Source organism: Saccopteryx bilineata, chromosome 3 (assembly GCF_036850765.1).
Source record: "Saccopteryx bilineata isolate mSacBil1 chromosome 3, mSacBil1_pri_phased_curated, whole genome shotgun sequence".
Taxonomy (NCBI): domain Eukaryota; kingdom Metazoa; phylum Chordata; class Mammalia; order Chiroptera; family Emballonuridae; genus Saccopteryx; species Saccopteryx bilineata.
In genome coordinates, this window is record NC_089492.1 from 84474418 (window position 1) to 84501241 (window position 26824).

At 40.0% G+C, this 26824-nt stretch overlaps 1 protein-coding gene across 3 annotated transcripts in view; it reads right to left on the bottom strand.

Annotated features, from left to right (window-relative positions):
* ASXL2 (ASXL transcriptional regulator 2) overlaps positions 1 to 26824 on the bottom strand; it is a 121933-nt gene that overhangs the window by 52635 nt on the left and 42474 nt on the right. For all 3 annotated transcript variants that reach the window (XM_066266646.1, XM_066266645.1, XM_066266647.1), the window contains 2 exons: positions 9516 to 9624; positions 4907 to 5057 (listed from right to left, as the gene is read on the bottom strand). In XM_066266646.1, coding sequence (XP_066122743.1) covers positions 4907 to 5057; positions 9516 to 9624 — 260 coding nt within the window. The remainder of the gene's footprint in view (positions 1 to 4906; positions 5058 to 9515; positions 9625 to 26824) is intronic.

Here is a 26824-nt window from a genome sequence, read left to right on the forward strand (position 1 = left end):
TCTTCTCTAGAGCTTATATTCTCAAGGAAAGGATAGTATATTAAATTTTTCTGTATCTCATAGAATACTTACTAACCCAGGAAAAGGTAACTATTCTCTTCTCTAATTCTGCCATAATATGATAAATATAAATACATTATTTATTAAGTTACTTGCTAACTATCTGCTTATTTTCTATACCTCTCAGTATGGGTGGAACCCACACCTTATTCAAATTGGTTTTCCAAATACATGGCAAATGGTATATAATAGAAAAAGATTGAGTGTAATAAATAGTTTAAATAGAGATGGTTCTTTGGTTTTGTAAATAAATAATGACCTAAACAATACAAATTATACCCTGATCAAGAGGTCCTCCAATGTGAACTGCTCAGTAGAGTCAAAGCACTCACTTAGAAACATAGTTAGGTGCCCTGGCCAGTGGTGCAGTGGATAGAGTGCTACCCTGGAGCACTAAGGCTCCACCTGGGGTTGCTGGCTCCATCCCAAGGGTGCTGACTTGATCCTGAGGGTTCAGGCTTGACCCCTGAGATTGCCAGTTTGAGCCCTGGTCAGGGCACATATGAGAAGCAATCAATGGCACAACTAAGTAGAACAGCAAATGGATGACTCTCTCTCTCAAAGTAAATAAATACATACATACTTAGTATCTGATTAGAAATAAAAATGCTTGCTTTCATATAAAAATGTATATGAATAAAATATATTAACACAATAAAAAGTTTAACAAATTCTGGTCAAAAGATCAGCAGATACTTATTATTTGATTTAAAAAAGAAACAAAAAAATATCAACCCCCCAAAAAACAGAGCAACCTGGTGGAGAAACTTTTAAAACGTTTAAAATTAAGTTTTGAAACTTGGTACTCATTAAAGCCAATTTTGTATTATTTACTAAAGTAGTTTCAGGTTGTTGGATATTTATGTACTACCCACTGAGTATATACTGAGAAGATACTACTTTTCAGATATACTATAGCATTGAGAATGAATGGCTATTATATTGAACAAGGTCAACAAGGTATGAACTATTCATAAAAGATACACTTAAAGCTTTACTAAATGATCATTGACATTATGTTCTCCTGAAAACATCCCTTAGAAATATTAGACTATCGAAAACAATGAAGCAGTAATATGAAAATTAAAACTCTGCTTTATATAGCTGGAAGTTAAATTAATAGCTGAAACAGTGATAACAACTGAAGTTTCCAAAATTGTTTTAGTCTTCAAAAACAGTAATACCTATTTCCCTAAAGGGAAAGTTCTTATTTTCATGGTAGTCTGAGGAATTTCATTTCCAAAAGTAACTGACTGTTTTAGTCTAAGGAATTTCATTTCCAAAAGTAACTGACTGTTTTAGTTCTAAGCCCCACCTTCCCACAGCAAGCATAGTCTACTCCAAACTGTGCAGACTGTGGTTCCTGATAATAGTCAAACAAGTCTCCTCATCAAAGATGGAAAGGCCACACCTGAGTACTTACCCTTGCTTCTGAATACCCTATTTAAGTCCTAAAAGTGTAGCCATTTTTAATACGTGACAGACCTAAAACCTCCAACTCAGCCACAAACCACCCCAGAGCAGAAAGAGAACATCTCTCCCAAAATTAGTTAACTCTGCCACAGGAGTTTTTCTCCTCAGTATACTTTTTAAAGGAGACATTTCTATACATGATCATCCCCATTCAGTAACTTAACACATACATAAATGATGTTAGAGGGCAGGGAGGTCTACATTATTTAAACTGCAAAGACAACATATATCTAATTCCTGATTTAAAGTAGTTCTGAACAAGAGGTAAAATTAATCTTTTCAGGCCATGCTCCTGAAAAGAACTGGTTAATTCCTTGATAGTTAAAAAGGCGTATTTCACAATTTTTTCTTAAAACATTTAAAAGCACACCAATATCTAACAAACTTTTCTCTATTAGAAGATAAAAATAATACTTCTGCAATAGCTTCGTGCTGCAATATTTACATGTTATTTGAGGGAAAAGGTAGCTATGAACCTACCAAAAAAGGTACAGAAAAAGTTGATTTTAATAATTTTTCTGGAGTCATTCCACCTTACCGTGACTTGTAATTCCATAAAGCTCTTCTCTGAACATTGTTTCCTGTCTGAAAATTAGGAACTAAAACTACAAGCTTCTAAGTTCTTCCACTTTACATGACAATCAATAAATTAGTTTTAATATTGGGCTGAATTTCAAAGCCCTGTTCTTTATTCTTATTTGGCTGAAAGGTATACCTATATCAAGAGAGTTTCTATCAATTTTCAACTAGAAGTATCAGTTTTGCTGTCAGAGCTCTTTATTTTTGTACATAAAAGGAAGTGGGTTTTGATACTATCTCAGTGTTCTTCCTGTCATACAATGCATTTGAAATAAAGTGATGTCAGATTGAGAGTAAAAGCCCTAAATAAGAAAAAGGAATAGGCACAATTAATTTGCTTTACCTTTAATTAATAACTGCAACTGATTTAGAACATGCTTTGCTGCATGCTGTTACTATCTCTGCTAATTACAAGTTTTCCACTTTAATTTGCACTGGGCTACAAAAATATTTATAAATATATACTATATATCTAAAAATGTACATAATCTATGCTATATGTATAACCCATAATGAATGAATAAATCATTCTTCATTACTGGTAGTCAGCATTTATCCATATCTTAAAGAGTATCAGAGCTGCCAGAGTAAGCAAGAATTTCATAACATCACATGCACCTCTCACCTCCACCTTCCAAAGACCACATATAGTCCATTCTACTCTGTTTAACAGACTACCTACAACCAGAAAAAATCTTGATAGAACATCTCATTGTAATGTAAACTGAAGATAAGTATTCAGCATTGCAACAATATCTAGAAAAGGAATCAAAGGCAGTTCAAAACAATTTATCAAGACCACAACAATTTTGATTTTGCTATTACCTTGCTGTGAGTATTTTCTATTATTATGCTGAGTATTGGACAAGATTATGCTACTTAATCCACCTCATAAACTACTGACAATGGAGTTTTACTGTTATTTCTTAGATTTTCCTCTATCATAATACATTTATCTTCAATTAGAAATAGCCTTTAACAACCATCTAGCAGCCACTATTCAAAACAGCCACTGCAGCACATGTGGCTACTGAAAAGCCAAGACCTCAAAACCATGATTTCGTTTCCAGTTTACCAGTCTGGCCTTCTTCAATATTGATTTCCCTGTTTCTAGCTACATCCAGACATTATGAATCTTACTGTTTGTTTCTCCAGCCTGATGACTTGGAACTGGTTCCTAATTTTTGATCAACAATTTCCAAACTTGAAAAGTTGAAACTAAGGAAGCACAGAGGAGAGACAGAGCTTTAAATATGTTAAGCTCTACACAAAAGACCTTAATGCATAGGAATATAGGCTGGATGGACCAAAATTCCTTTCACTATTGACAGGGATTACTTTAAAAATATGTATCAGCCTGACCTGTGGTGGCACAGTGGGATAAAGTGTCGACCTGGAAGTGCTGAGGTCGCCGGTTCGAAACACTGGGCTTGCCTGGTCAAGGCACATATGGGAGTTGATGCTTCCATCTCCTCCCCTCCTTCTCTCTCTCTCTCTCTGTCTCTCCTCTCTCTCTCTCTCTCTCTCTCTCTTTCTCTGTCTCTCCCTCTCCTCTCTAAAATGAATAAATAAAAAAAAAAATTAAAAAAAAAATATGTATCAGAAAATTGGTCACAGGTCCTGGCTTTGTCTTACCTTTATTCTATTTGTTCCCAATATCTGAGGTCTGAGTTCCTCTCTAAGTGGCTGTGATCTTAAAGCTAAAATTCTCACAATCACAAAATTTCCCCAGATGGCACGTATAGTAGCTATTCCAGGGAACCAGATGGTGCCACCAATTACTTCAATTCTCTCCAGAAGTAGCACATTAATTAGCACAGGAATAATAATGAATAAAACTATTTTTCTGATATAGTTGTACATCAATAGGTCTAAAGGCACGTAAAATTAATGAATCAAGTATTATGAAAAACGTTTACTCTCGTTTCTAGATCCAAAGACAGCTAGCTCATCTAAGAGGCTATCCAAGCTAGGGAAACTCTTGGATGTCTATTTTGCTCTGGAAAATCATTAGAGTAAAGAACCCTTTTATCAGTCCTTATAACGGAAACATCCCAAGTTGGCTTAAAATCCACCTTGCCATGTACAGCTAAATTTATTAATACTTTGGTATAAACAATTTGCCCTCTTCAAAACTCTGACAGGAAGCTACAGGTAATTAGCAAGGATAGGTAGTAAAATGTATCCATAAGTGGAAAATCCATCCCAGGGAAGCTAGAGTAACGAAGACACTATTCCTTAAAAAAAAGTTTCTTGGGTAAGTTATGATGTAGGCACCAACCAGGGGATGAGAGCAAAGACCAGCAAATTAAATTTAATCTTTGCTAGCATAAATGAAAAGCATTCTTTTCCTAGTAAGGAGAGAGTTGTTAGAGTAGTAACTGCTCAAATTTTAGAAGAGAGGATTACAGGGGCAAATAAAATCAGAGCATCCTTAAAAAAGGGCTATAGATGGCCAAGAGCAGACAATAAACCTAAAACCTAGAGCTGTGTTGTCCAATGTAGTTGCCACTAGCGACAAGAGGCTACTGAAATTTAAGTTAAAATAAAATTAAAAATTCAGTTCCTCAGTCACACTTGCCATATTTCAAGTGATCAACAGACACATGTAGCTACTGGCTACTCTGTTGGGTTGGAGAGCATAAATACAGAATACTTCCATGACTGTAGGAAATTCTATTGGACAGTATGGAAGACGACTAACTGACTGGGGGTCTGGAAAAAGAGGACCTACTAACAAGGGCATTTGTCTTACAGCATTCAGTACTTTAGTAGAGGGATCAGGTGGGTTTACCTTTCCTTTTCCACCTGTTCTTTTTTCCCTCCTTGTTGCTGCCACCATCACTGCTGCTGCTGCTGTTCTCAGAACTCTGAGAATCTGACTGACCATCACTGCTTTCTTCTGAACCTTCTGATAGCTCTTTCACCCCATCCGGCACATCTTTCTGAAAATGTAGGCATCCAATTAGGATTAATCATTATCATTTCAGCAAGTAGGAATTAAGTCTCTGATATGTATTGTTGCAACTTAACTGTGCTTATCAATTTTTAGTATCATAGAATCCAACAGCAGAACCAGTAATATTTTCTGAATCCCTGTCATCCTCTTCTTTGGGTCAAATTAGGTAATGTGTCCATCTATATCCAAAGGTAAAACTTACATGACAATCATTTGTAGGCACAACACAGAGACTTAAATTAGACAAAAACTAGATATATATAAGTCAGGCAAATGATTATATGTTCAGGATTTAAAAAACGATATAATAAAAATTTTATAAAATGCGTATATCCATCATCCACGTAATATACCATATAATATGTATGTGTATGTGTGTGTGTGTGTGTGTGGGTGTATTTTAGTACCATTATGTATTGTGAGTGTAACTAAGAGTTTGTGTAGCAAAAGACAGTCCCTTATTGAATCTAACCAGTCCCTGAATATTGGTTAGTAGCTAGCAGGAATCAAATACAAGAGACATCTTTTTATTTTAAAATCACATGAGTATTTGGTTTCTGCACTGGATTGTGAAAATATTAGTCAGAAAGGATACCTGTGTCAGCATAGTATGTAAGAGCTATAATAGGATGTCATAGGATAGTTGTAAGACCAAATACTAAGAAATTAAGACTTTCTGGGTTTGAATTCTGGATTTACCTTTTCCTGTGTCGCCTTCATCAAAGTTTTAACCTCTTATAATGGAAAATAGTGCCTGGCATATAATAAGAGCTCAATAAATATTAGCTACTATGTAGTATATAAAAATATACACATATAATGAATGTTATTTCTAAGTGATAAAATTATGGATGGTTCTTTTTCCTTCCAGTATGTATTTTATTTCCCCCCATAATTTATTTTTCAAATCAGATAAAAATAACCCTGACATGTGACCCTTCTACCTACAACTGGTCCTCATAACAGACAAGATAGTAAACTCTGATCTAGTAAGGAACTGTTTTTTTCCATTTACATTTATATCCTAGTGCCAATTTTTTTTTTAATTAATTTATTTTTTTATTTTATTTATTCATTTTAGAGAGGAGAGAGAGAGGGAGAGAGAGGGAGAGAGAGAGAGAGGAGAGAGAGACAGGGAGGAGGAGGTGGAAGCATCAACTCCCATATGTGCCTTGACCAGGCAAGCCCAGGGTTTCGAACCAGCGACCTCAGCATTTCCAGGTCGACGCTTTATCCACTGCGCCACCACAGGTCGGGCATCCTAGTGCCAATTCTTATGTAATAATACTTCATTAAAATACATGCCCCATATTTTTCTATTCTTTCCTTCAAAATGCAGGATAACTTTTTATCGAGTTAGTTGCTAGCCATACCTCTTAACCTGCAGGTTCAACAAGTATTTTAAATACAAATATAACTAACTTCTTTTCTTTTCTTTTCTTTTTGTATTTTTTTCTGAAGTTGGAAATGGGGAGGCAGTCAGACAGACTCCCACATGCGCCCGACAGGGATCCACCCGGCATGCCCACCAGGGGGTGATGTTCTGCCCATCTGGGGCGTCACTCTGCTGCAACCAGAGCCATTCTAGTGCCCGAGGCAGAGGCCACAGAGCCATCCTCAGAGCCTGGGCAAACTTTGCTCCAATGGAGCCTCAGCCGGCCGCAGGAGGGGAGAGACAGAGAGGAAGGAGAGGGGGAGGGGTGGAGAAGCAGATGGGCGCCTCTCCTGTGTGCCCTGGCCGGGAATCGAACCTGGGACTCCCGCATGCCAGGCCGACGCTCCACCGCTGAGCCAACTGGCCTGGGCCCTGACTTCTTTTCTTAAACATATAATCCCACTAGGATCATGTCCCAAATCTTGGAATCATTTCATCCATTCTTTTCCTCACTCCATATACTATAAATTTTATTTCTCTAATGTCCTGTGCTTCCATCTCTTTTACTATTTTTGTATTTCAGGCTAATTATCACTTTCAAACAACCATAACAATCTTTTTGACAAGTTCTCCTGCTTTACCCTTAAACATATCCTAATCATCTTCCTAAATATGTAAGGCAGGTAAATGATTATATGTTCAGGATAAAAGAAACAACAAAAACTGTATAATAAAAATAGATTTGATCATGCTATTTTCCTGAAAAACCTCAGCCATCTCCTCAACACACATGCTCTCTCTCACTCCCTCCCTTTCTCTCTAACTGCTCAGTCAGGTTTTCAAAAGCATCCAAAGTTTGATCTTTACCTAACATTTACCCCCCCCCCAGACCTGACTCCCTATATTACACTAGCCCACACACAGAGCGTCTAATCACTCCAATTTACTTTCAAAGCCATTCTGAATCTTATCTGTGCCTTTAAGGTATTTCCTTGTTCAAGACAACCAACTTCTCGTTACTTATCTGCCCAAGTTCAACACAAATCTTACAAGTTTAAAAAAAAATAACAGGAAATGCTGAGTCGCCTGTTCGAAACCTTGGGCTTGCCTGGTCAAGGCACATATGGGAGTTGATGCTTCCTGCTCCTCCCCCTCCCTTCTCTCTCTCTTCTCTCTCTTTCCTTCTCTCTCTCCTTTCTAAAAAAAAGAATAAGTAAGAAAAAAATAAAACTTTCTAGATCCCTTTATTTAAAATCAATCTTTCTCGGTCCTGGCCAGTTGGCTCAGTGGTAGATCATTGGCCCGGCATGCGGAAGTCCTGGGTTCGATTCCCAGCCAGGGCACACAGGAGAAGCACCCATCTGCTTCTCCACCTTTTCTCCTCTCTTTCCTCTCTCTCTCTTCCCCTCCCACAGCCAAGGCTCCATTGGAGCAATGTTGGCCCAGGCGCTCAGGAAGGCTCCATGGTCTCTGCCTCAGGTGCTAGAATGGCTCCAGCCGCAACTTAACAATGCCCCAGATGGGCAGAGCATTGCCCCCTGGTGGGCACTGGGTGGATCCCGGTCAGGCACATGCGGGAGTCTGTCTGACTGCCTTCCCACTACTAACTTCATAAAAATACACACACACAAAATCTCTATACCATCACAGTACTTGACAGTATATTACTTTATATCACAGTAAGTTTGGTCAAGGTACAATTACATATTTCACTAACTATATGAGCTTCAAAAGCTCAGGGGCCACAGTTTATCCTTCTTTATAGCCTCTACAGTATCCATTACGGAGTATGCATTTAATAAATGTTATTGGTTATTAACAATACAGAAAGTCTAAAATGGCTAGAACCTAAAAGAAACGTAGAAAACTCCATGTGGGACTACAGCCCTGTAGTCTAAGAAAGTTCAACACAATGCATAAAAAGGAGGTATTATAGGTAAAAATTATATATTTTTAATGTTAAGGGGTTGCATACAACCACTGAGCATAGTGATACCTATAGCTCAAAGCTAAAAAGAGGGGACAGACTCACACATAAATATGGACATAATCATCACATGCTAAGCATTAATTCTCCTGCTGGTAAATTTCCTTTGGGCAACAACCCATCTTCCCAATTCATCTGGCTTGGGCAGGCTTAACTTCAACCTCACATTAAGGGTAATCATGAACCTAAGAGTAGCCAATAAGAAGATCAATACACTAGGCAACATCAATCACTCAGGTATACACATAGGCCAAGCCAAACTAAGCCAAATCAAAACTAACGGTTACTACTTTAGTTTCTGAGACTATTTCCTCTCCAGACTCAGTTTACAGAGTGGGGACTGGGAGTGAAATCATATACAGTGAGGAGACAGCCTGCCTCAGAATGAACCCAAAAAAAGTGAAGAGACCTGATAACATCCCTGTTATCAACTGTTACCAATCCCTGATAACATCATTTCATGTCCTGGATCAAGGATGAGTTTCCCTAGAATTTTCATTTATATGAACTAATAAATTCTGTTTTACTCAAGTTCATTTGAGTTGGTTTTCCTTGTAACTGAAAGGACACTAATAGGTCAAGGTCCTTTCTCAGTGTAGAAACTAAAAGTTAGCAAGTCTGCTACAGTAAAAAGAACATCAGCTTAGGAATTTAGTCAGATCTGGGTTCTGATTCTGATACTATTTGGCCAACACTAGACAAGAAAACCCAATCTTCTAAACTTTAGCTTTCTCCATTATAAAAAGGCAACAATAACCACAACTCTGAATCATATCAGCAGTATGCTCCACGGTAACCCTCATTTTTATTCAAATATTGTGAGGCCCTTGAAAAAGTTACTAAGAGTCATTTTCATTCCATCCTTTCAAGATATTATCATAAACAAAAATAAATTTACTTCTCTAATCTATTTACAGATGGTTACAGATTAGTAAAAGAAGATATTGAATAAAGAGTTGAAATATTACCTCTATCCAAAAATAAGTCCTTCAAGAACCAAATTGTCCTCTATGATGCAAATATTATATATGCAGTCACTTCATGATTCACTTTTTTAATCATTCCCCAACAAAAATATTTACCTTCAAGGTATATACGCCCATCCTTCCTGGAACCTTATAGAAGATGCCCTCCTCTCCTCGAGAGTTCGTGTGCAGCATTGCATTCAGGCACGCAAGAGGGGAAGTCCCACTGCAAAAAACAAACAAACAAAAACCCACAATGATTAGTTTGTCTCAGAATATCCAATGCAACACCAATTTAGGATAAAAATTAACTGATCGACACTTGTTTGACATAAACACATTTTACAAACTATAAAAAGTCTGTCAATCTACAGAGAGGCTGCCATGAAGAAACGGATGTCAAATTCATTCTCATATATCTAAAGTAAAAATAATTATTTAATTTTCTTAATCCTCATTCAGTATTTAACATTTACACCAAGAAAAATTTATCTCACAGAAGTATCACAAATACAATGTGTAAAAATTCTTGTCAGGCCCTGGCTGGTTGGCTCAGTTGTAGAGCATCGGCCTGGCGTGCAGAAGTCCCGGCCAGGGCACACAGGAGAAGCGCCCATCTGCTTCTCCACCCCTCCCCCTCTCCTTCCTCTCTGTCTCTCTCTTCCCCTCCCACAGCCGAGGCTCCATTGGAGCAGAGATGGCCGGGGCGCTGGGGATAGCTCCTCGGCCTCTGCCCCAGGTGCTAAAGTGGCTCTGGTCGCAACAGAGCGACGCCCCGGAGGGGCAGAGCATCGCCCCCTGGTGGGCGTGCCAGGTGGATCCCGGTCGGGCGCATGCGGGAGTCTGTCTGACTATCTCTCCCCGTTTCCGGCTTCAGAAAAATACAGAAAAGGGAAAAAAAAATCTTGTCAATTAAAAGTTTGTCAATTATACTTCAATGAAGCTGAATTTTAAAAAAAGAGACTATCTCATTCAGGCCCTGGCAGGTTGGCTCAGTGGTAGAGCGTCGGCCTGGCGTACAGGAGTCCCAGGTTCGATTCCCGGCCAGGGCACACAGGAGAAGCGCCCATCTACTTCTCCATCCCTCCCCCTCTCCTTCCTCTCTGTCTCTCTCTAACCCCTCCCGCAGCTGAGGCTCCATTGGAGCAAAGATGGCCCGGGTTCTGAGAATGGCTCCATAGCCTCTACCTCAAGCACTAGAATGGCTCTGGATGCAACAGAGCGACGCCCCAGAGGGGCAGAGCATTGCCCCCTGGTGGGCATGCCGGGTGGATCCCGGTCGGGCGCATGCGGGAGTCTGTCTGACTGCTTCCCCGTTTCCAGCTTCAGAAAAATGCAAAAAAAACCCAAACAAACACATAATTCTAGTCAGAATCCCAAAATTTATATCAAATAAATGTAAAGTGAGGCAAAAGTAGGTTTACAGTTATGAGTGCACAAAACAGACTTTTTCTTTTATTATATTAGTTATTGTATTATTTTTCATATAAACAACTGTAAACCTACTTTTGGCCACCCCTGTATATAAAAATCACCAAGAAACATCTCGAGGAAACATGATGGGAGAACTGCTTAAGAAGATACTAAAATATAGTTTAAACCAGTATTATTGAAACAATACATATCTGGAATAGGATAAGTAGGGAAACGAGCACTCTTTCTAGACTGCTAGTGGAACAAAATAAAAAATGCAGAAACATCATAATAAATATAAAAGGTACTATTCTGTGTAGTAAGAAGATGATGCCATCATGACATAGTCACCTGTGGTTTGACTACCTGGCATCTGTTCCCTCTTCTTCTGGAAAAAATACCTAAATTTCTTGTGAAATATTATCCCTTTCCCACTATTATGCAAGTGGTCAAGGTGGACTTAATCCCATGCTCATCAGAGGTATAAATCCAAACTGTTAAACCTGCACTTCCTGGTTGGAAGAGTCAATCAGTATTTCTGTGTGCAACCCACATCCCACCCCCACAGTGACAGATTCAGGAACAGTTATATGACTAACACAGGCCAACAATCCAAACTGCTATTTACTTGGGCATTTAGAAAAAGAAACTTTCTCTTCAGGGAAGCTTCAGCAAGAGAGACTCTGTCCTCTCCTGAGTAGTATGAACAAAAAATGCCTAAAACTTTCATAGTTACTATGTAACCATAAGGGAAGTATCTGGAATTGTGGTAGAAAAACACAAAGGACAGACAGAGGAACACCTAAATAAGGATTACAGGGGAAAAAATTCAATACTCAAGAAGGAAGAACTAAGAAAAGAATAAAAACAGTCTTAAGCCACTCTTATCCTTTGGAATTTTGTTGAGGTTTTAAGTCACAAGAACTAAAGAGTCCAAAATACAAATAATTTATTTAATAAGTAGTGTTGGGCCTGACCAGGAAGTGGCACAGTGGATAGAGCGTCGGACTGGGATGCAGAGGACCCAGGTTCGAGACCCCAAGATCGCCAGCTTGAGTGCGGGCTCTTTGGTTTGAGCAAAGCTCACCAGCTTGGACCCAAGGTCACTGGCTTGAGCAAGGGGTTACTCGGTTTACTAAAGGCCCACGGTCAAGGCATATATGAGAAAGCAATCAATGAACAACTGAGGTGTTGCAACGAAAAACTGATGATTGATGCTTCTCATCTCTCTCCCTTCCTGTCTGTCTGTCCCTATCTGTCCCTCTCTCTCTGTTTTAAAAAAAAGTAGGCCCTGGTCGGTTGGCTCAGCGGTAGAGCGTCGGCCTGGCGTGCGGGGGGACCCGGGTTCGAATCCCAGCCAGGGCACATAGGAGAAGCGCCCATTTGCTTCTCCACTCCTCCCTTTCCTCTCTGTCTCTCTCTTCCCCTCCCGCAGCCAAGGCTCCATTGGAGCAAAGATGGCCCGGGCGCTGGGGATGGCTCCTTGGCCTCTGCCTCAGGCACTAGAGTGGCTCTGGTCGCGGCAGAGCGACACCCCAGAGGGGCAGAGCATCACCCCCTGGTGGGCAGAGCGTCGCCCCTGGTGGGCGTGCCGGGTGGATCCCGGTCGGGCGCATGCGGGAGTCTGTCTGTCTCTCCCCGTTTCTAGCTTCAGAAAAATACAAAAAAAAAAAAAAAGTAGTGTTGGCCTATCATGTTGTACCATCTGGGGAAAAAAATTCTCACAAAAACATATTCCCAATGGATTAAAAGACAAAATGTAAAATGGTAGATTCTACAGGATATGGAAACCTTCCAACAGAAGAGAGGAGAACTAAAAATCACAAAAGAGAAGCATATTGACTAAATAAAAGAAAAAATTTATATACCAGAAAAATATGATCAATGAAACCATAGGAAGTACAACAAGCTGAAATACGTAAGTGCAAAACAAGTGACAAAATATTAGTCCTAGGAGAGTTTCTTCTGGAAAAACATAATCAAGTAGAAAAAATGGATAAAGAATAGGAATAAATGACCATAAAACATGCAATGTAAATAGCCAATAAATCACATTAAAAAAACACCTAACTTAACAGTGGTCAAATAAAAACAAATCAAGATACCTTTGGTTAGATTAGGATAAATCAAATGAATTCAAATCTTAGCAGAAGTATACTACATTTATATAAGATGTTACCACTAGATGAATCTGGATGAGGCATATATGAGACTATTTTCATACTTTCCTGTGAGCCTATTATTACTTTAAAATAATAAATAAAAAATTAATCACCTGACCAGTGGTGGTACAGTGGATAGAGTGTCAACTTGGGATGCTGAGGTCCCAGGTTCAAAACCCTGAGGTCGCCAGCTTGAGCACTAGCTCACCAGCTTGTGCACGGGGCCACCATCTCAGGTGTAGAATCATAGACATGAACCCATGGTTACTAGCTTGAGGCTCAAGTTTGCTGGCTTGAGCAAGGGGTCACTAGAATGGCTGAAGAAGACATGAGAGAAACAATCAATGAACAACTAAAGTGCTGCAACTACAAGTTGATGCTTCTCATCTCTCTCCCTCTCCTTCTCTCTGTCTTGCTTTAAAAAAAGAAAAATATCTATAAAATCTGCTGCTGGTCTCTCTCCAGTCTGTAAAATAAATAAAACCCTAAAAAAACCCCCAAAACTGCCCTGGCCGGTTGGCTCAGCGGTAGAGCGTCGGCCTAGCGTGCGGAGGACCCGGGTTCGATTCCCGGCCAGGGCACACAGGAGAAGCGCCCATTTGCTTCTCCACCCCTCCGCCGCGCTTTCCTCTCTGTCTCTCTCGTCCCCTCCCGCAGCCAAGGCTCCATTGGAGCAAAGATGGCCCGGGCGCTGGGGATGGCTCTGTGGCCTCTGCCCCAGGCGCTAGAGTGGCTCTGGTCGCAACATGGCGACGCCCAGGATGGGCAGAGCATCGCCCCCTGGTGGGCAGAGCGTCGCCCCTGGTGGGCGTGCCGGGTGGATCCCGGTCGGGCGCATGCGGGAGTCTGTTTGACTGTCTCTCCCTGTTTCCAGCTTCAGAAAAATGGAAAAAAAAAAAAACCCAAAACTTGGTGATAAAGGTACGGGCAATTGGGCAATCTTATACAGACCACTGGTAGAACTGGACATGTATATAAAGATTAATTTACAGCATTGTTAAAAGTGTCCAAGGACAGAAAATTAAAGTCCATTAATAAGGGAATGGGTGCCCATATTTTAGCAAAGTAACAGGATATGAATAAATAACAGCTACATTAACAGTAAAAAGAGTATTAAATTCCAGAGAGCATTCTGTTTAGCCCTCACAAAGATCCTTAAGACAGGCAAAATATGTAATTATGCCATAAAAACAAAAAAACTAACGTATAGAGGTGTTAGTAGGATGTTCAAGATCACATAAATAATAAATGGTAAAGCTAGGATTCCCGTAAGAAGGAAGAAAACCAAAACAGAACCAGAAAAGACTACTTTAAAAAATATAATAATGGGCCCTGGTCGGTTGGCTCAGTGGTAGAGCGTTGGCCTGGCGTGCGGAAGTCCCGGGTTTGATTCTCGGCCAGGGCACACAGGAGAAGCACCCATCTGCTTCTCCACCCCTTCCCCTCTCCTTCCTCTCTGTCTCTCTCTTCCCCTCCCACAGCCGAGGCTCCATTGGAGCGAAGATGGCCTGGGTGCTGGGGATGGCTCTTTGGCCTCTGCCCCAGGCGCTAGAGTGGCTCTGGTTGCGACAGAGCGATGCTCCGGAGGGGCAGAGCATCGCCCCCTGGTGGGCAGAGCGTCGCCCCCTGGTGGGCGTGCTGGTCGGGCGCATGCAGGAGTCTATCTCTCCCCGTTTCCAGCTTCAGAAAAATATAATAATAATAATAATAATGCCTGACCAGGCGCAGTGGCGCAGTGGAAAGAGCATCGGACTGGGATGAGGAAGACCCAGGTTCGAGACCCCAAGGTCGCAGGCTCATCTGGCTTAAGCAAAAAGCTCACCAGCTTGAGCCCAAGGTCGCTGGCTCAAGCAAGGGGTTACTCGGTCTGCTAAAGGCCCATGGTCAAGGCACATATGAGAAAGCAATCAAGGAACAATTAAGGTGTCGCAACGAAAAACTGATGATTGATGCTTCTCGTCTCTCTATCCTGTCTGTCTATCCCTCTCTCTGACTCTCTCTCTGTCTCTGTAAAAAAATATATATATATGATAATAATAAAGAGTGTGTATACATATATACGTGTGTGTGTGTATGTATGTATACACAATGTCTGTAAAGTCATGGTGCACTTTTTTTTTTTTTTTTTACCTTGGTTCCATTTTTGAAAGTCCATTGTTCTTTGGGCAAATGTTTTGTTTTTTTTTAATAATTTTATTTTTTTAATGGGGTGACATCAATAAATCAGGATACATATATTCAAAGATAACAAGTCCAGGTTATCTTGTCGTTCAATTATGTTGCATACCCACCACCCAAAGTCAGATTGTCCTCTGTCACCTTCTATCTTGTTTTCTTTGTGCCCCTCCCCACCCCCATCCCTCTCCCATTCCCCCCTCCCCCCCGTAACCACCACACTCTTATCAATGTCTCTTAGTGTCACTATTATGTCCCACCTACATATGGAATAATACAGTTCCTGTTTTTTTCTGATTTACTTATTTCGCTTCGTATCATGTTATCAAGATCCCACCATTTTGCTGTAAATGTTCCGATGTCATCATTTCTTATGGCTGAGTAGTATTCCATAGTGTATATGTGCCACATCTTCTTTATCCAGTCATCTATTGATGCACTTTTGACCGGTCACAGGAAAGCAACAGACGATAGAAATGTGAAATCTGCACCAAATAAAAGGAAAACTCTCCCAGTTTCATATCTATTCAGTGCAGTTTGATGTGGGCTCACGCACAGATTTTTTAGGGCTCCTTAGGTAGCTATCCCATATAGCCTCTACAGACTCATCACTGACTGATGGCCTACCGGAATGGGGTTTCTCTACCAAACTGCCAGTTTCCTTCAACTGCTTATTCCACCGTAATGTTATTCCTATGTGGTGGCGCTTCGTTATAAATGCGCCGATATTCACGTTGCACTTTGGTCACGGATTCAAATTTAGTGAGTCACAGAACACACTGAACTTTCCTCTGTACTGACCACTTCTCGACTGGCATGGCCGTGGGCTGCTCCGCTGTATACACGGTGTTACATCATCATCTGCGCATGCGCACATGCTGCCACATCATCCCAGAAACTGGGAGGGTTTTCCTTTTATTTGGTGCAGATTTCACATTTCTATCTTCTTTTGTTGCTTTCCTATGACCGGTCAAAATTGCACCATGACTTTATGGACACACTGTATATATATGGTCCTGGCCAGCTGGCTCAAGGGATAGGGCTTTGACCCAGCACATAGATGGCTGGGTTCAGTTCCGGTCAGGGCTTACAGGAGAAGCGACCCTCTGCTTCTCTCCCTCTTCCTCTTCCTCTTCTCTCCGTCTTCCCCTCTCACAGCCAGTGGCTTGACTGGTTCAAGCACTGGCCCCAGACACTGAGGATAGCTCTGTTTTTCTGAGCATCAGTTTCAGGCGCTAAAAACAGCTTGGTTGACTCAAACATCTGCCTCACACGGGGGTTGCCAAGTGGATCCCAAATGGGGATCCCATGTGAGAGTCTGTCTCACTACTTGCCTTCCTCTCACTTAAAAAAAAAGTGTAACATTTGGGGGAGGGGAACATTATAATTGGTAATTCAATAACCAACCATCTTGTAAAATTTGCCCCAACTAATGGATTCAATTTCAATATTAAGTATCTACCCTGTTAATGCCACTAAATTAGGTTCTGTGGATCCAAAGAGAAAAGCTTTCTTAGCTTAGACTCTGAAACGGAAGAGAGACAAGGGAATAACCACAGCACACTCTAAATTATTATTTTTTAAGATTTTATTTATTGATTTAACAAAGGGGAGCAGAACAAAAAGTATCAACTCATAGTTGCTTCACTTTAGTTGTTTGTTGCTTGTTTGTAATATGTGCCTTAACCAGGCAAGCCCAGGGTTTCAAACCAACAACCTCAGCATTCCAGGTCAACCGTCTTTTCACTGTGCCACCACAGGTCAGCCACATTCTGATTTAATCAGTGCCATTAACACAGACTGCTCAAATACTAAAGGCCAAGTGTTTCAGACATAAAAATCTTTTAGATTTTTAGAAAAGTAACATGGTATGCCTTATGTGATAAAATGCCACCAGGGAGATTAGGGCAGCACCCCATAACCAAACAGCAAAACACAAATATTCACATTAACTGAGATAAAGATTACATGCAGTTTCATGTCAGTTCAAGAGAAGTACTGTCAAAAGAATTTTAGTAACAAATGTACAGAAAAAACATTCCCCAGCATTTTAAAATTAGAAATTATGGAATAGAGACCACATACATACATAGAGCTTCGGGTCAGAGAAAAAGAAACAATCAGGTCTAGGGTTCAGTACTTAGAACCAAACCAAAACAAACAAAAAAATATCTGACACCAAAACAATAAAAAGCTTAAAGTAAAACCCATAAAATGAAAGTAAATGGCACATATATCTCATGAAAAGATGTGGTAAAAGAAATACAAACACAATCATAATTTTTTCCTTGCAAATCTGGGTATAATTTTCCAATGTAGGAAATAAAGTTTTGAAAAGCCCATAGGACACATAGAACACTGTACTGTTTAAGACAAGTATTTAGATTTTATTTCAGGAAAATATAAGAGGTCCGAGAATCCTGGCAGAGTCTAATTTTATAAATAATGAAGCAATGGCAGAAAGTAAAATAGACAATGCCCATAATGACAGAAATATATCTTTAAAGGGAAGTAACTCCAGAATTATATAACTGAATAAAAATAACTGAATAAGTTGAAGAAATACGCATCATCTACATCAGTGATAAAACCCTTGTACTGAGATCGATGTCAACATAAAGCTAAGTATATGTAGAGTTAGGGGTACCAACATTCTGTGCAGTAGAAAATCTGCATGTAACTTATGACTCCCTCAAACTTAAGCTGTTCCTTAGCATATGTGGGTAATTGGTTTCAAGACTCCCAGGAAACCAAAATCCCCTAACAAAAATGGTGCAGATCAACACAGTCAGTCCTGACCATACATGAACTCCAGACTGCAGATCGAAAACAGGAGATATTTATGGGGATAAAATCCATCTACAAGTAAACCACACAGTTCAAATCTGTGTTGTTCAAGAGTCAACTGTAAATATAAGTCCTATACCGAGCTGCAACAAGAACACCTCAAACGATTACATAGCTATGATAAGACAATGCAGCTTTAAATTTTCCATGCTCATGAGGTGAGTTGATAAAAGGGGGGAGGACAGTTTTGGTTTTTTAAGGAAAAAAGTAAGCAATGCTATAATTTTATGCTGAATCTACCTCATGTAAGAAAATATACTCAGATATTTCCAACAAGGCCCAAGAACAGAAGTAACTTCAGTCATATTGTCAATAGCCTTATTTAGTTCCCTCTTCTGTGAAAGTGGTTCCTTAGCAGTAGCTATTAGTTATCTGGGCTTAAAGACCTGAGGTCTATAATTACACTGCTCAGATGAAGCAAATATAGTAACTCATGAAAGGAGCATCACTGTGAGACCTAAAGAGGCACATTCATGTATTCATACCAATCTGAATTCACTTCACATCTGATTATGGCCACAAAGAGATTCAGTAATTGTGGTAGTTAACCTTAACAACTGGCTTCCCAGGCCCTGGCCGGTTGGCTCAGCGGTAGAGTGTCGGCCTAGCGTGCGGAGGACCCGGGTTTGATTCCGGCCAGGGCACACAGGAGAAGCGCCCATTTGCTTCTCCACCCCTCCACCGTGCCTTCCTCTCTGTCTCTCTCTTCCCCTCCTGCAGCCAAGGCTCCATTGGAGCAAAGATGGCCCGGGTGCTGGGGATGGCTCTGTGGCTTCTGCCTCAGGCGCTAGAGTGGCTCTGGTCGCAACATGGCGACACCCAGGATGGGCAGAGCATTGCCCCCTGGTGGGCAGAGCGTTGCCCCATGGTGGGCGTGCCGGGTGGATCCCGGTCGGGCGCATGCAGGAAGGAGTCTGTCTGACTGTCTCTCTCTGTTTCCAGCTTCAGAAAAACGCAAAAAAAAAGGCAAAAAAAAAAAAAACAACTGGCTTCCCAACTCCAGCCTGGTGTTCTAGTGTTCCCTATCTCAAGTGATATAAATTTCACACTCACTCCCATAAACTCTCTACTCTGAAGCCAGAGTGACCTTTTTAAAACAAATATGACAACTCTGTCCAGCTTAAACCTCAACCGTGGTATCATGTTCTTACAATAAACTCCAAAATGATCAATATGATCTGACCATGACCATTCTCCAACATCTTTCTGCTCCATCCTTTCTTCATTTTATAACTTATAGTTGTTCTGACTTTGTACTAGTTAATGCTTCTGCTGCGATGATAATAACCCTCACCTTTTCTTCTAGTAAACTCTTCAGATTTCATCCTTAATGTTTCTTGTCTGAGGAAGCCACTCCAATGTTGTATAAAACTAATACTTCTCCTAAAAACATAGCATTTATAACTACATATATTGTAATAAAAATTTTTAATTTAATTTGTGACTCAATTGTGGGCCAGCCAGATTCAATGGAGTGTCATTTCCTTTAAGGTCTCTGGTAAGTACATTCTCTCTTCACTTCATATAGGTTCTACAAGCATAATCTTACAAATATGATAAATGAGCCTGATGAAAACAGAACAAAAATAAAGGAAGCAGAGCTGAGATACTGATCAAACTCCTGGTGCACCTGAATCATGTTCTGCCTGTTTATTTTACTTTTATTACATGATTTATATCCTTTAATGTTTAAGGTAATTTATATTGCATTTCCTGTTATTTACATCTAAAAATACCTTAACTGACATACAACACCTAGGTCAGTGGTCGGCAAACTCTTTAGTAAACAGAGCCAAATATCAACAGTACAATGATTAAAATTTCTTTTGAGAGCCAATTTTTTTAAACTTAAACTATATAGGTAGGTATATTCCTTATCAAGGTAGTGCCTGCATGTGGTATTTTGTGGAAGAACCACACTCAAGGGGCCAAAGAGCCACAAGTGGCTCACGAGCCACAGTTTGCCGACCAAGAACTTAAGTCAAAGAATTTCTTTTTTTTGGTGACAGGGACAGAGGGACAGACAGGGACAGACATACAGAAAGGGAGAGAGGTAAGAAGCATCCATTCTACACTGTGGCACCTTTGTTGTTCATTGACTGCTCTCATATGTGCCTTGACCAGGGGCTACAGCAGAGCGAGTGACCCTTTGTTCAAGCCAATGACCTTGGGCTCAAGCCAGTGACCATGGGCCATGTCTATGATCCAACGTTGAAGCCAGTGACTTTGCACTCAAGCTGGAGAAGCCTGAATTAAAAGTCAGTGACCTTGGGGTTTTAAACTTGGGTCTTCCATGTCCCGGTCTGACACTCCATCCACTGCACAACCGCCTGCTCAGGACAAAGTATTCTAATTGACAGAGAATATCACAGGGAAACAGAAGAAAGGCAAAAGAGAATATTCAAAGGTAACAACTTCCTACCAATGAGAAAATATTACATTTATGAATAACATAATACAATATGATAATCTAAGAGGTATATTAACACAACCACCATTCAAGTCCAACTACAAGAAGCTGAAGATGAAACAGAAAGCTTTTATTGCAAGTGTCCAAGAAATTGATCACAGACAAAATTAAGACATGCTGATATATATGACTGGAATGCAGAAACAGGAAATAAAGCAGAATCAAATGTTGAAAAATTTGAACTAGGGGTCAGAAATGAAGGAGATCGATTAAGCTATTTACCTTCAAGCAATAAAATAAATTACTATAGCAGAAAATAACCAATATAATAAGAATCTATGCCTAGCCAGGCAGTGGCACAGTAAATGGAGCGACAGACTGGGATTCAGAGGACCCAGGTTCAGGACGCCAAAGTCGCCAACTTGAGCGCAGGCTCATCTGGTTTGAGCAAAGCTCACCAGCTTGGACCCAAGGTTGCTAGCTCAAGCAAGGGGCTACTCCCTCACAGTCAAGGCACATATGAGAGAGCAGTCGTGAGCAACTAAGGTGTCGCAATGAAAAACTAATGATTGATGCTTCTCATCTCTCTCCATTCCTGTCTGTCTGTCCCTATCTGTCCCTTTCTCTGACTCTCTCTCTGTCTCTGTAAAAAAAAAAAAAAATCTATGGCCTGACCAGGCAGTAGCGCAGTGGACAGAGCATCAGACTGGAACACAGAGGACCCAGGTTTGAAACCTCGAGGTCGCCAGCTTGAGAATGGGCTCACCGGGTTCAAGCAAGGCTCACCAGCTTGAGCCCAAGGTTGCTGGCTTGAGCAAGGGGTCATTCAGTCTGCTGTAGCCCCCTGATCAAGAAACATATGAGAAAGCAATAAATGAACAACTAAGGTGCTGCAATGAAGAATTAATGCTCTCATCTCTCTCCCTTCCTGTCTGTCTGTCCTTATCTGTACTTGTCTCCGTTACAAAAAACAAAACAAAAAAAACCTATGAGTTCATAATGATATAAATAAATGACAGAGAATTCCTTGCAATAGAATTCCAACTAACAAATAGAAAAAAATGATGGAATGAGAAAATGACTGTATATGGAAACCACATTTCAAGCAAGTATTATCAATGAATGCTCTGGTGTACATACTCTAAAATGACCCCCAATTAGCCCCACTTCTTGGTACTCACACTCCTCCCTTGAGTGATAGCGGTACCTGTGACTTCCTTGTAACCAATAAAATACAGCCCAAGAAATGGGATGTCATTTCAGTGACTGAGTTACATAAGACTGCAGTGTCCTTCAGAGGTGACTCCCCCTTGTGCTGGCTTTGAGGAAGCATGAGCTGGGCTTACCTGGTCAAGGCATGTATGACAAGCAACCAATGAACAACTAAAGTGAAGCAACTATCAACTGATACTTCTCGCTCCTCCCTACCTCCTCTCTCTGTAAAATCAAATAAAATCTTAAAAAGAAGCCTGACCAGGCGGTGGCGCAGTGGATAGAGTGTCAGACTGGATGCAGAGGATCCAGGTTCGAGACCCTGAGATCACCAGCTTGAGCGCGGGCTCATCTGACTTGAGGAAAAAAAAAAAAAAGCTCACTAGCTTGGACCCAAGGTCGCTGGCTCCAGCAAGGGGTTACTCAGTCTGCTGAAGGCCCACGGTCAAGGCACATATGAGAAAGCAATCAATGAACAACTAAGGTGTCACAACAAAAAACTGATGATTGATGCTTCTCATCTCTCTTCGTTCCTGTCTGTCCCTATCTATCCCTCTCTCTGACTCTCTGTCCCTGTAAAAAAGAAGAAGAAAAAAATCTTAAAAAGAAAGAAAAAGAAATGTAAAAACTCTCTAGATGGGCTCAACAGTAGAATGAAGATAACAGGATAGAATCAATGACAGGTCATTAAATTTATCAGGTGTGAACAATAGAGAGTAAATAACACTAAAATGAAAAAAGAAAAAACTCCAGAAACTCAGGGAGTTGTGAGATAATAAGAAAAGGTTCAAAGTTCGTATCATCAGAGTCCAAGAAGGAAAAGAAAAAAAGGACTTAAGAATTAATGGCTGAGCCTGACCTGTGGTGGCGCAGTAGATAAAGCATCAACCTGGAAACGCTGAGGTTGCCGGTTCAGGGCCCTGGGCTTGCCTGGTCGGGGCACATGTGGGAGTTGATGCTTCCTGCTCCTCCCCCCTTCTCTCTCTCTCTCTCTCCCCCCCCTCTCTATAATGAATAAATAAAATCTTAAAAAAAATAAAATTTAAAAAAAAAAGAATTAATGGCTGAAAAATCCTTTTACTTGGTGAAAAATAAACCTACATATTCAAGAAACTTAGGGAATCAAAACGGGATAAACTCAAAGAAGTCCACACACCACAACACATCATAATTAAATTTCTAAACTCTAAAAAATAAAATAAAAAAAAAGGCCTGAAAGTAGCCAGAGAGAAACAACACACTACTTATTGGGAAACACTAAACTCAAATGACAGATTTCTCATCTGAACCCACAAAGACCAGAAGGAAACGGCACATTTTACAAAGGATGAACACAGCAAATGTTACCTCACCCATTTCCAAGCTCATAAATATTTTCGTTATTAATCTGCAGAATACTAGGTATCCCAATGCTAGTAAGTCAAATGATGATTTAATAAAATTAAATGTAGTTTCTAAAATTATGACCAAATAATGCTTACAAAATGCAAGAACAAAAAAGTACATATAATATAAATAAAATATTTACATAGTAATCACTCTCAGTTTCTAGACTAATTATATCATTTCATAAAATAAAAATCATGCATACAAAGGTGAGTTCAATTAAACTTGTAAAAGAGTTTTTTAATAAATTGTATAATACTTCTTTAAAATAAAATAATATTTCTTACCTTCTGGAGTTGGAATGCACCCCAAGAAAATAAAAGGAGGGAAAAAAAAGAGCTTTTAATTTTTCTTCACAAAGCAACAGTAACACCAAAAATAAAATCTCCCTTCCCTCCCAGCAATGTCCACAATTCTTCAAATTAACACTCTCCCCTCACTCTGGTACATAAAACATTATTAATTCCTTCCTTACAATTTGCAGGTTAAGCCAAAATATCACTATGTTTAACAATACACAATTAAGTTCAGCTAAACAGTCTACACCATTTCCGGTAACAGTTTTGGTACCCTAGTCATATGGCAAAGTTAAACTATTATAGTAGTTTAGAGTTAAATGTGGGTACAATGAATACTCCCCATTTTTTAATATTCTTCCCATGCATTTAAATTTCAAGGAGCCATCAAAAAGCCATCAGCTATGGACCCTAAGGTTTAATAGCTTCCCTTGGATCCATAATGGAATTCACTGTGAAACTTAGAACAATGAAAAGAAATGTTTTCTGTCAATATCCAAGCATTTTTGCCTGACCTGTGGTGGCACAGTGGATAAAGCGTCGACCTGGAAATGCTGAGGTCGCCGGTTTGAAACCCTGGACTTGCCTGGTCAAGGCACATATGGGAGTTGATGCTTAGCTCCTCCCCCCTTCTCTCTCTCTCTCTCTCTCTCTCTCTCTCTCCTCTCTCTCCCTCTCTGTCTCTCTCTCCTCTCTAAAAATGAATAAATAAAATAAAAAATATCCAAGCAATTTGGTTTTGCTGTTGTTGTTAGTCCTTTCTGACATCCTCACAAGGTTTGTGGGCCTGACAGCAGAATGCAACTAGCAGATAATGAAAATGCAGGCCAAACTCAAAGGTTATCAGCCAACCTTTGGCCTGACCTGTGGTGGCACAGTGGATAAAGTATCGACCTGGAATGCTGAGGTCACTGGTTCAAAACCCTGGGCTTGCCTAGTCAAGGCACATAGGAAAGTTGATGCTTCCTGTTCCTCCCCCTTCTCACTCTTTCTCTCTAAAAATAAATTTACATAAAATTTTAAGAAAAGGGTATCCACCAACCTTAGATAAATATGGTACTAATTTAATTATGTTCTTCATTCTTAAATCAAGCTCTTTCTAATAAAATAACTTCAAGGCAATTCAGCTTGGCAAACAATCAAACGAACTACTCTGTGGGAATGATTTCTGCTGTAAAGTAGTAAGTACAGAACGTTGACTTTATTTCCCTGGCTGTATAATTTTACATAAGAAGAGGTGGGGGGGAATTAGGTGATGGGATTCCTTTTTGGTATAAGGTGAGCTAACACATTTAAATACCATGTGAGATTATTTTGTTCACAAGTAAATGTATTAATTAATACTAATCAGATGCAATGGGGACTCCTCCAAAGAGGTCAAATTTCTTTCTTTCTTTTTTTTTATTTATTCATTTTAGAGAGGAGAGAGAGATAGAGAGAAAGAAGGGGGGAGGAGCAGGAAGCATTAACTCCCATATGTGCCTTGACCAGGCAGCCCAGGGTTTTGAACTGGCAACCTCAGTTCAAAGGTCAACGCTCATTTCCAGGTCGACGCTTAATCCACTGCGCCACCAGAGGCCAGGCAAGAGGTCAAATTTCAACCTGCAAAAGTTTATTGAGTATGATCTTTGCCAGATGGTTCCCAGAATGCTTTACAATTCCAATTCTAAAAGAGCTTGCTTGGGACACAAGACTGAAATATTAGAAAAACTACTTGCTAGGTAACAATTTTGAGCTCTGTATAACAACAATATAAAGATTTAAAAGCTCTGTTAGGATAAGTTCTTTAAAAACATACTGCCCTTTTCAGAAGCCAAGTTATTATAATGGCTGCAGTTTTATTTTTATTTATTTATTTATTTTCATTTTTCCGAAGCTGGAAACGGGGAGGCAGTCAGACAGACTCCCGCATGCCCCAGACCGGGATCCACCTGGCATGCCCACCAGGGGGCGATGCTTTGCTCCTCTGGGGCATCGCTCTGTTGCGTCCAGTCATTCTAGCGCCTAAGGCAGAGGCCACAGAGCCATCCCCAGCGCCTCGGCCATCTTTGCTCCAATGGAGCCTCGCTGCGGGAGGGGAAGAGAGAGACAGAGAGGAAGGAGAGGGGGAGGGGTGGAGAAGCAAATGGGCGCCTCTCCTGTGTGCTCTGGCTGGAAACTGAACCCGGGACTCCTGCACGCCAGGCCGACGCTCTACTGCTGAGCCAACCGGCCAGGGCCAATGGCTGTAGTTTTAATTTTAAATTCTTCCAGGTCATTCAGTTAGAAAGCAACTAACCTATATTGTTGTATGTCAGCACCATAATATAAGTCTGAGTTGAAAAATAATAAAGCACATGTGCTAATAAGGGTAGGAAAAATTATGGATGTAGAGGTGCTATGATATACTGAAAAGTGCAAAACCAGAAGCAATAAGCCTCAGTTTCTAATTTCACTGAGCTAGTATAACCCTAGCCAAATCTCGATCTCCATGAGCCTTAATGCTTTAATAATAAAATGAGATGTAACTATAATATCCCTATTATCTTTTCCAGCTATAATAGTCTAAGACTGAATAATGTGAATGGTTTGAAAAAGCAGCTGGGGGGTGGGGGAGAGAGGATGAGGAATGCAATAGAGATTACCCACTTGGGGTTATTGTTAATCAGGAGCATCACACTGTACTATAACTAACTAAACCTCATTTGTAAGGAATGCATGTACAATGTTTGTCCCCAAATTTGTCAGTATTACTATATATAAGTAGCACTTACACCTTCCTTTCCAGGTCTTTTCCCATAAACAACCAATGCTTTTAAATAGTTACTAACTTCTTTCTGAGGTAACAAATAAGTAATGATCACCTAATTTAAAAACTAAGCAGATGGCTACACTCATTTATTAGCTACATAACTTACTGATCTACAACAATCTTATGGTGTAAAAGATTCAAACTCATGACTCACCAAAAATTACTAATTATTATGTATCATAAACCCTTGGGACCACTCATAAATAATCTAATTTAGAAAATACTCTAGCTATGAATGATAAATTTATAAACATCAAGGTTCTTCCTAATTTCTCTTTCCTCTTCTACTCAAGAGCGGAAGACAAGAAAAACTAAGAGAATAGGGTCTCAGAAAATGAATAATACTCTTCTTTCTTCAAAATTCTATTTGCTGTTAATAAGAGTTAAGATATCCAGCTAAATGGATGAGAAAAGCAGGTCAGAAAGACTCCACTGGGAGAGATGGGGAAGCATTAAAAGAGATTTTAGAAGGAAGGCCTGAAGTCCTACACTTAATACACAAAAGCGTATTTTTAAACATTAATGGCAGCCATAGCCAATGGATAGAAAAAAACCTGCTACAGAACAAACTAAAAACAGTAGTAATGAGTTGTTGATAACAGTAAAGGATTAGCAGGAATAGTCACAAAGTATACATAAGCTCTTTTGATTTATGTATTATTCTGTGTATATGTTTTAACAATAGTATCATGTATGCTTAATGTCTATATTTAGTTGGTCTATTTTTTTTTATT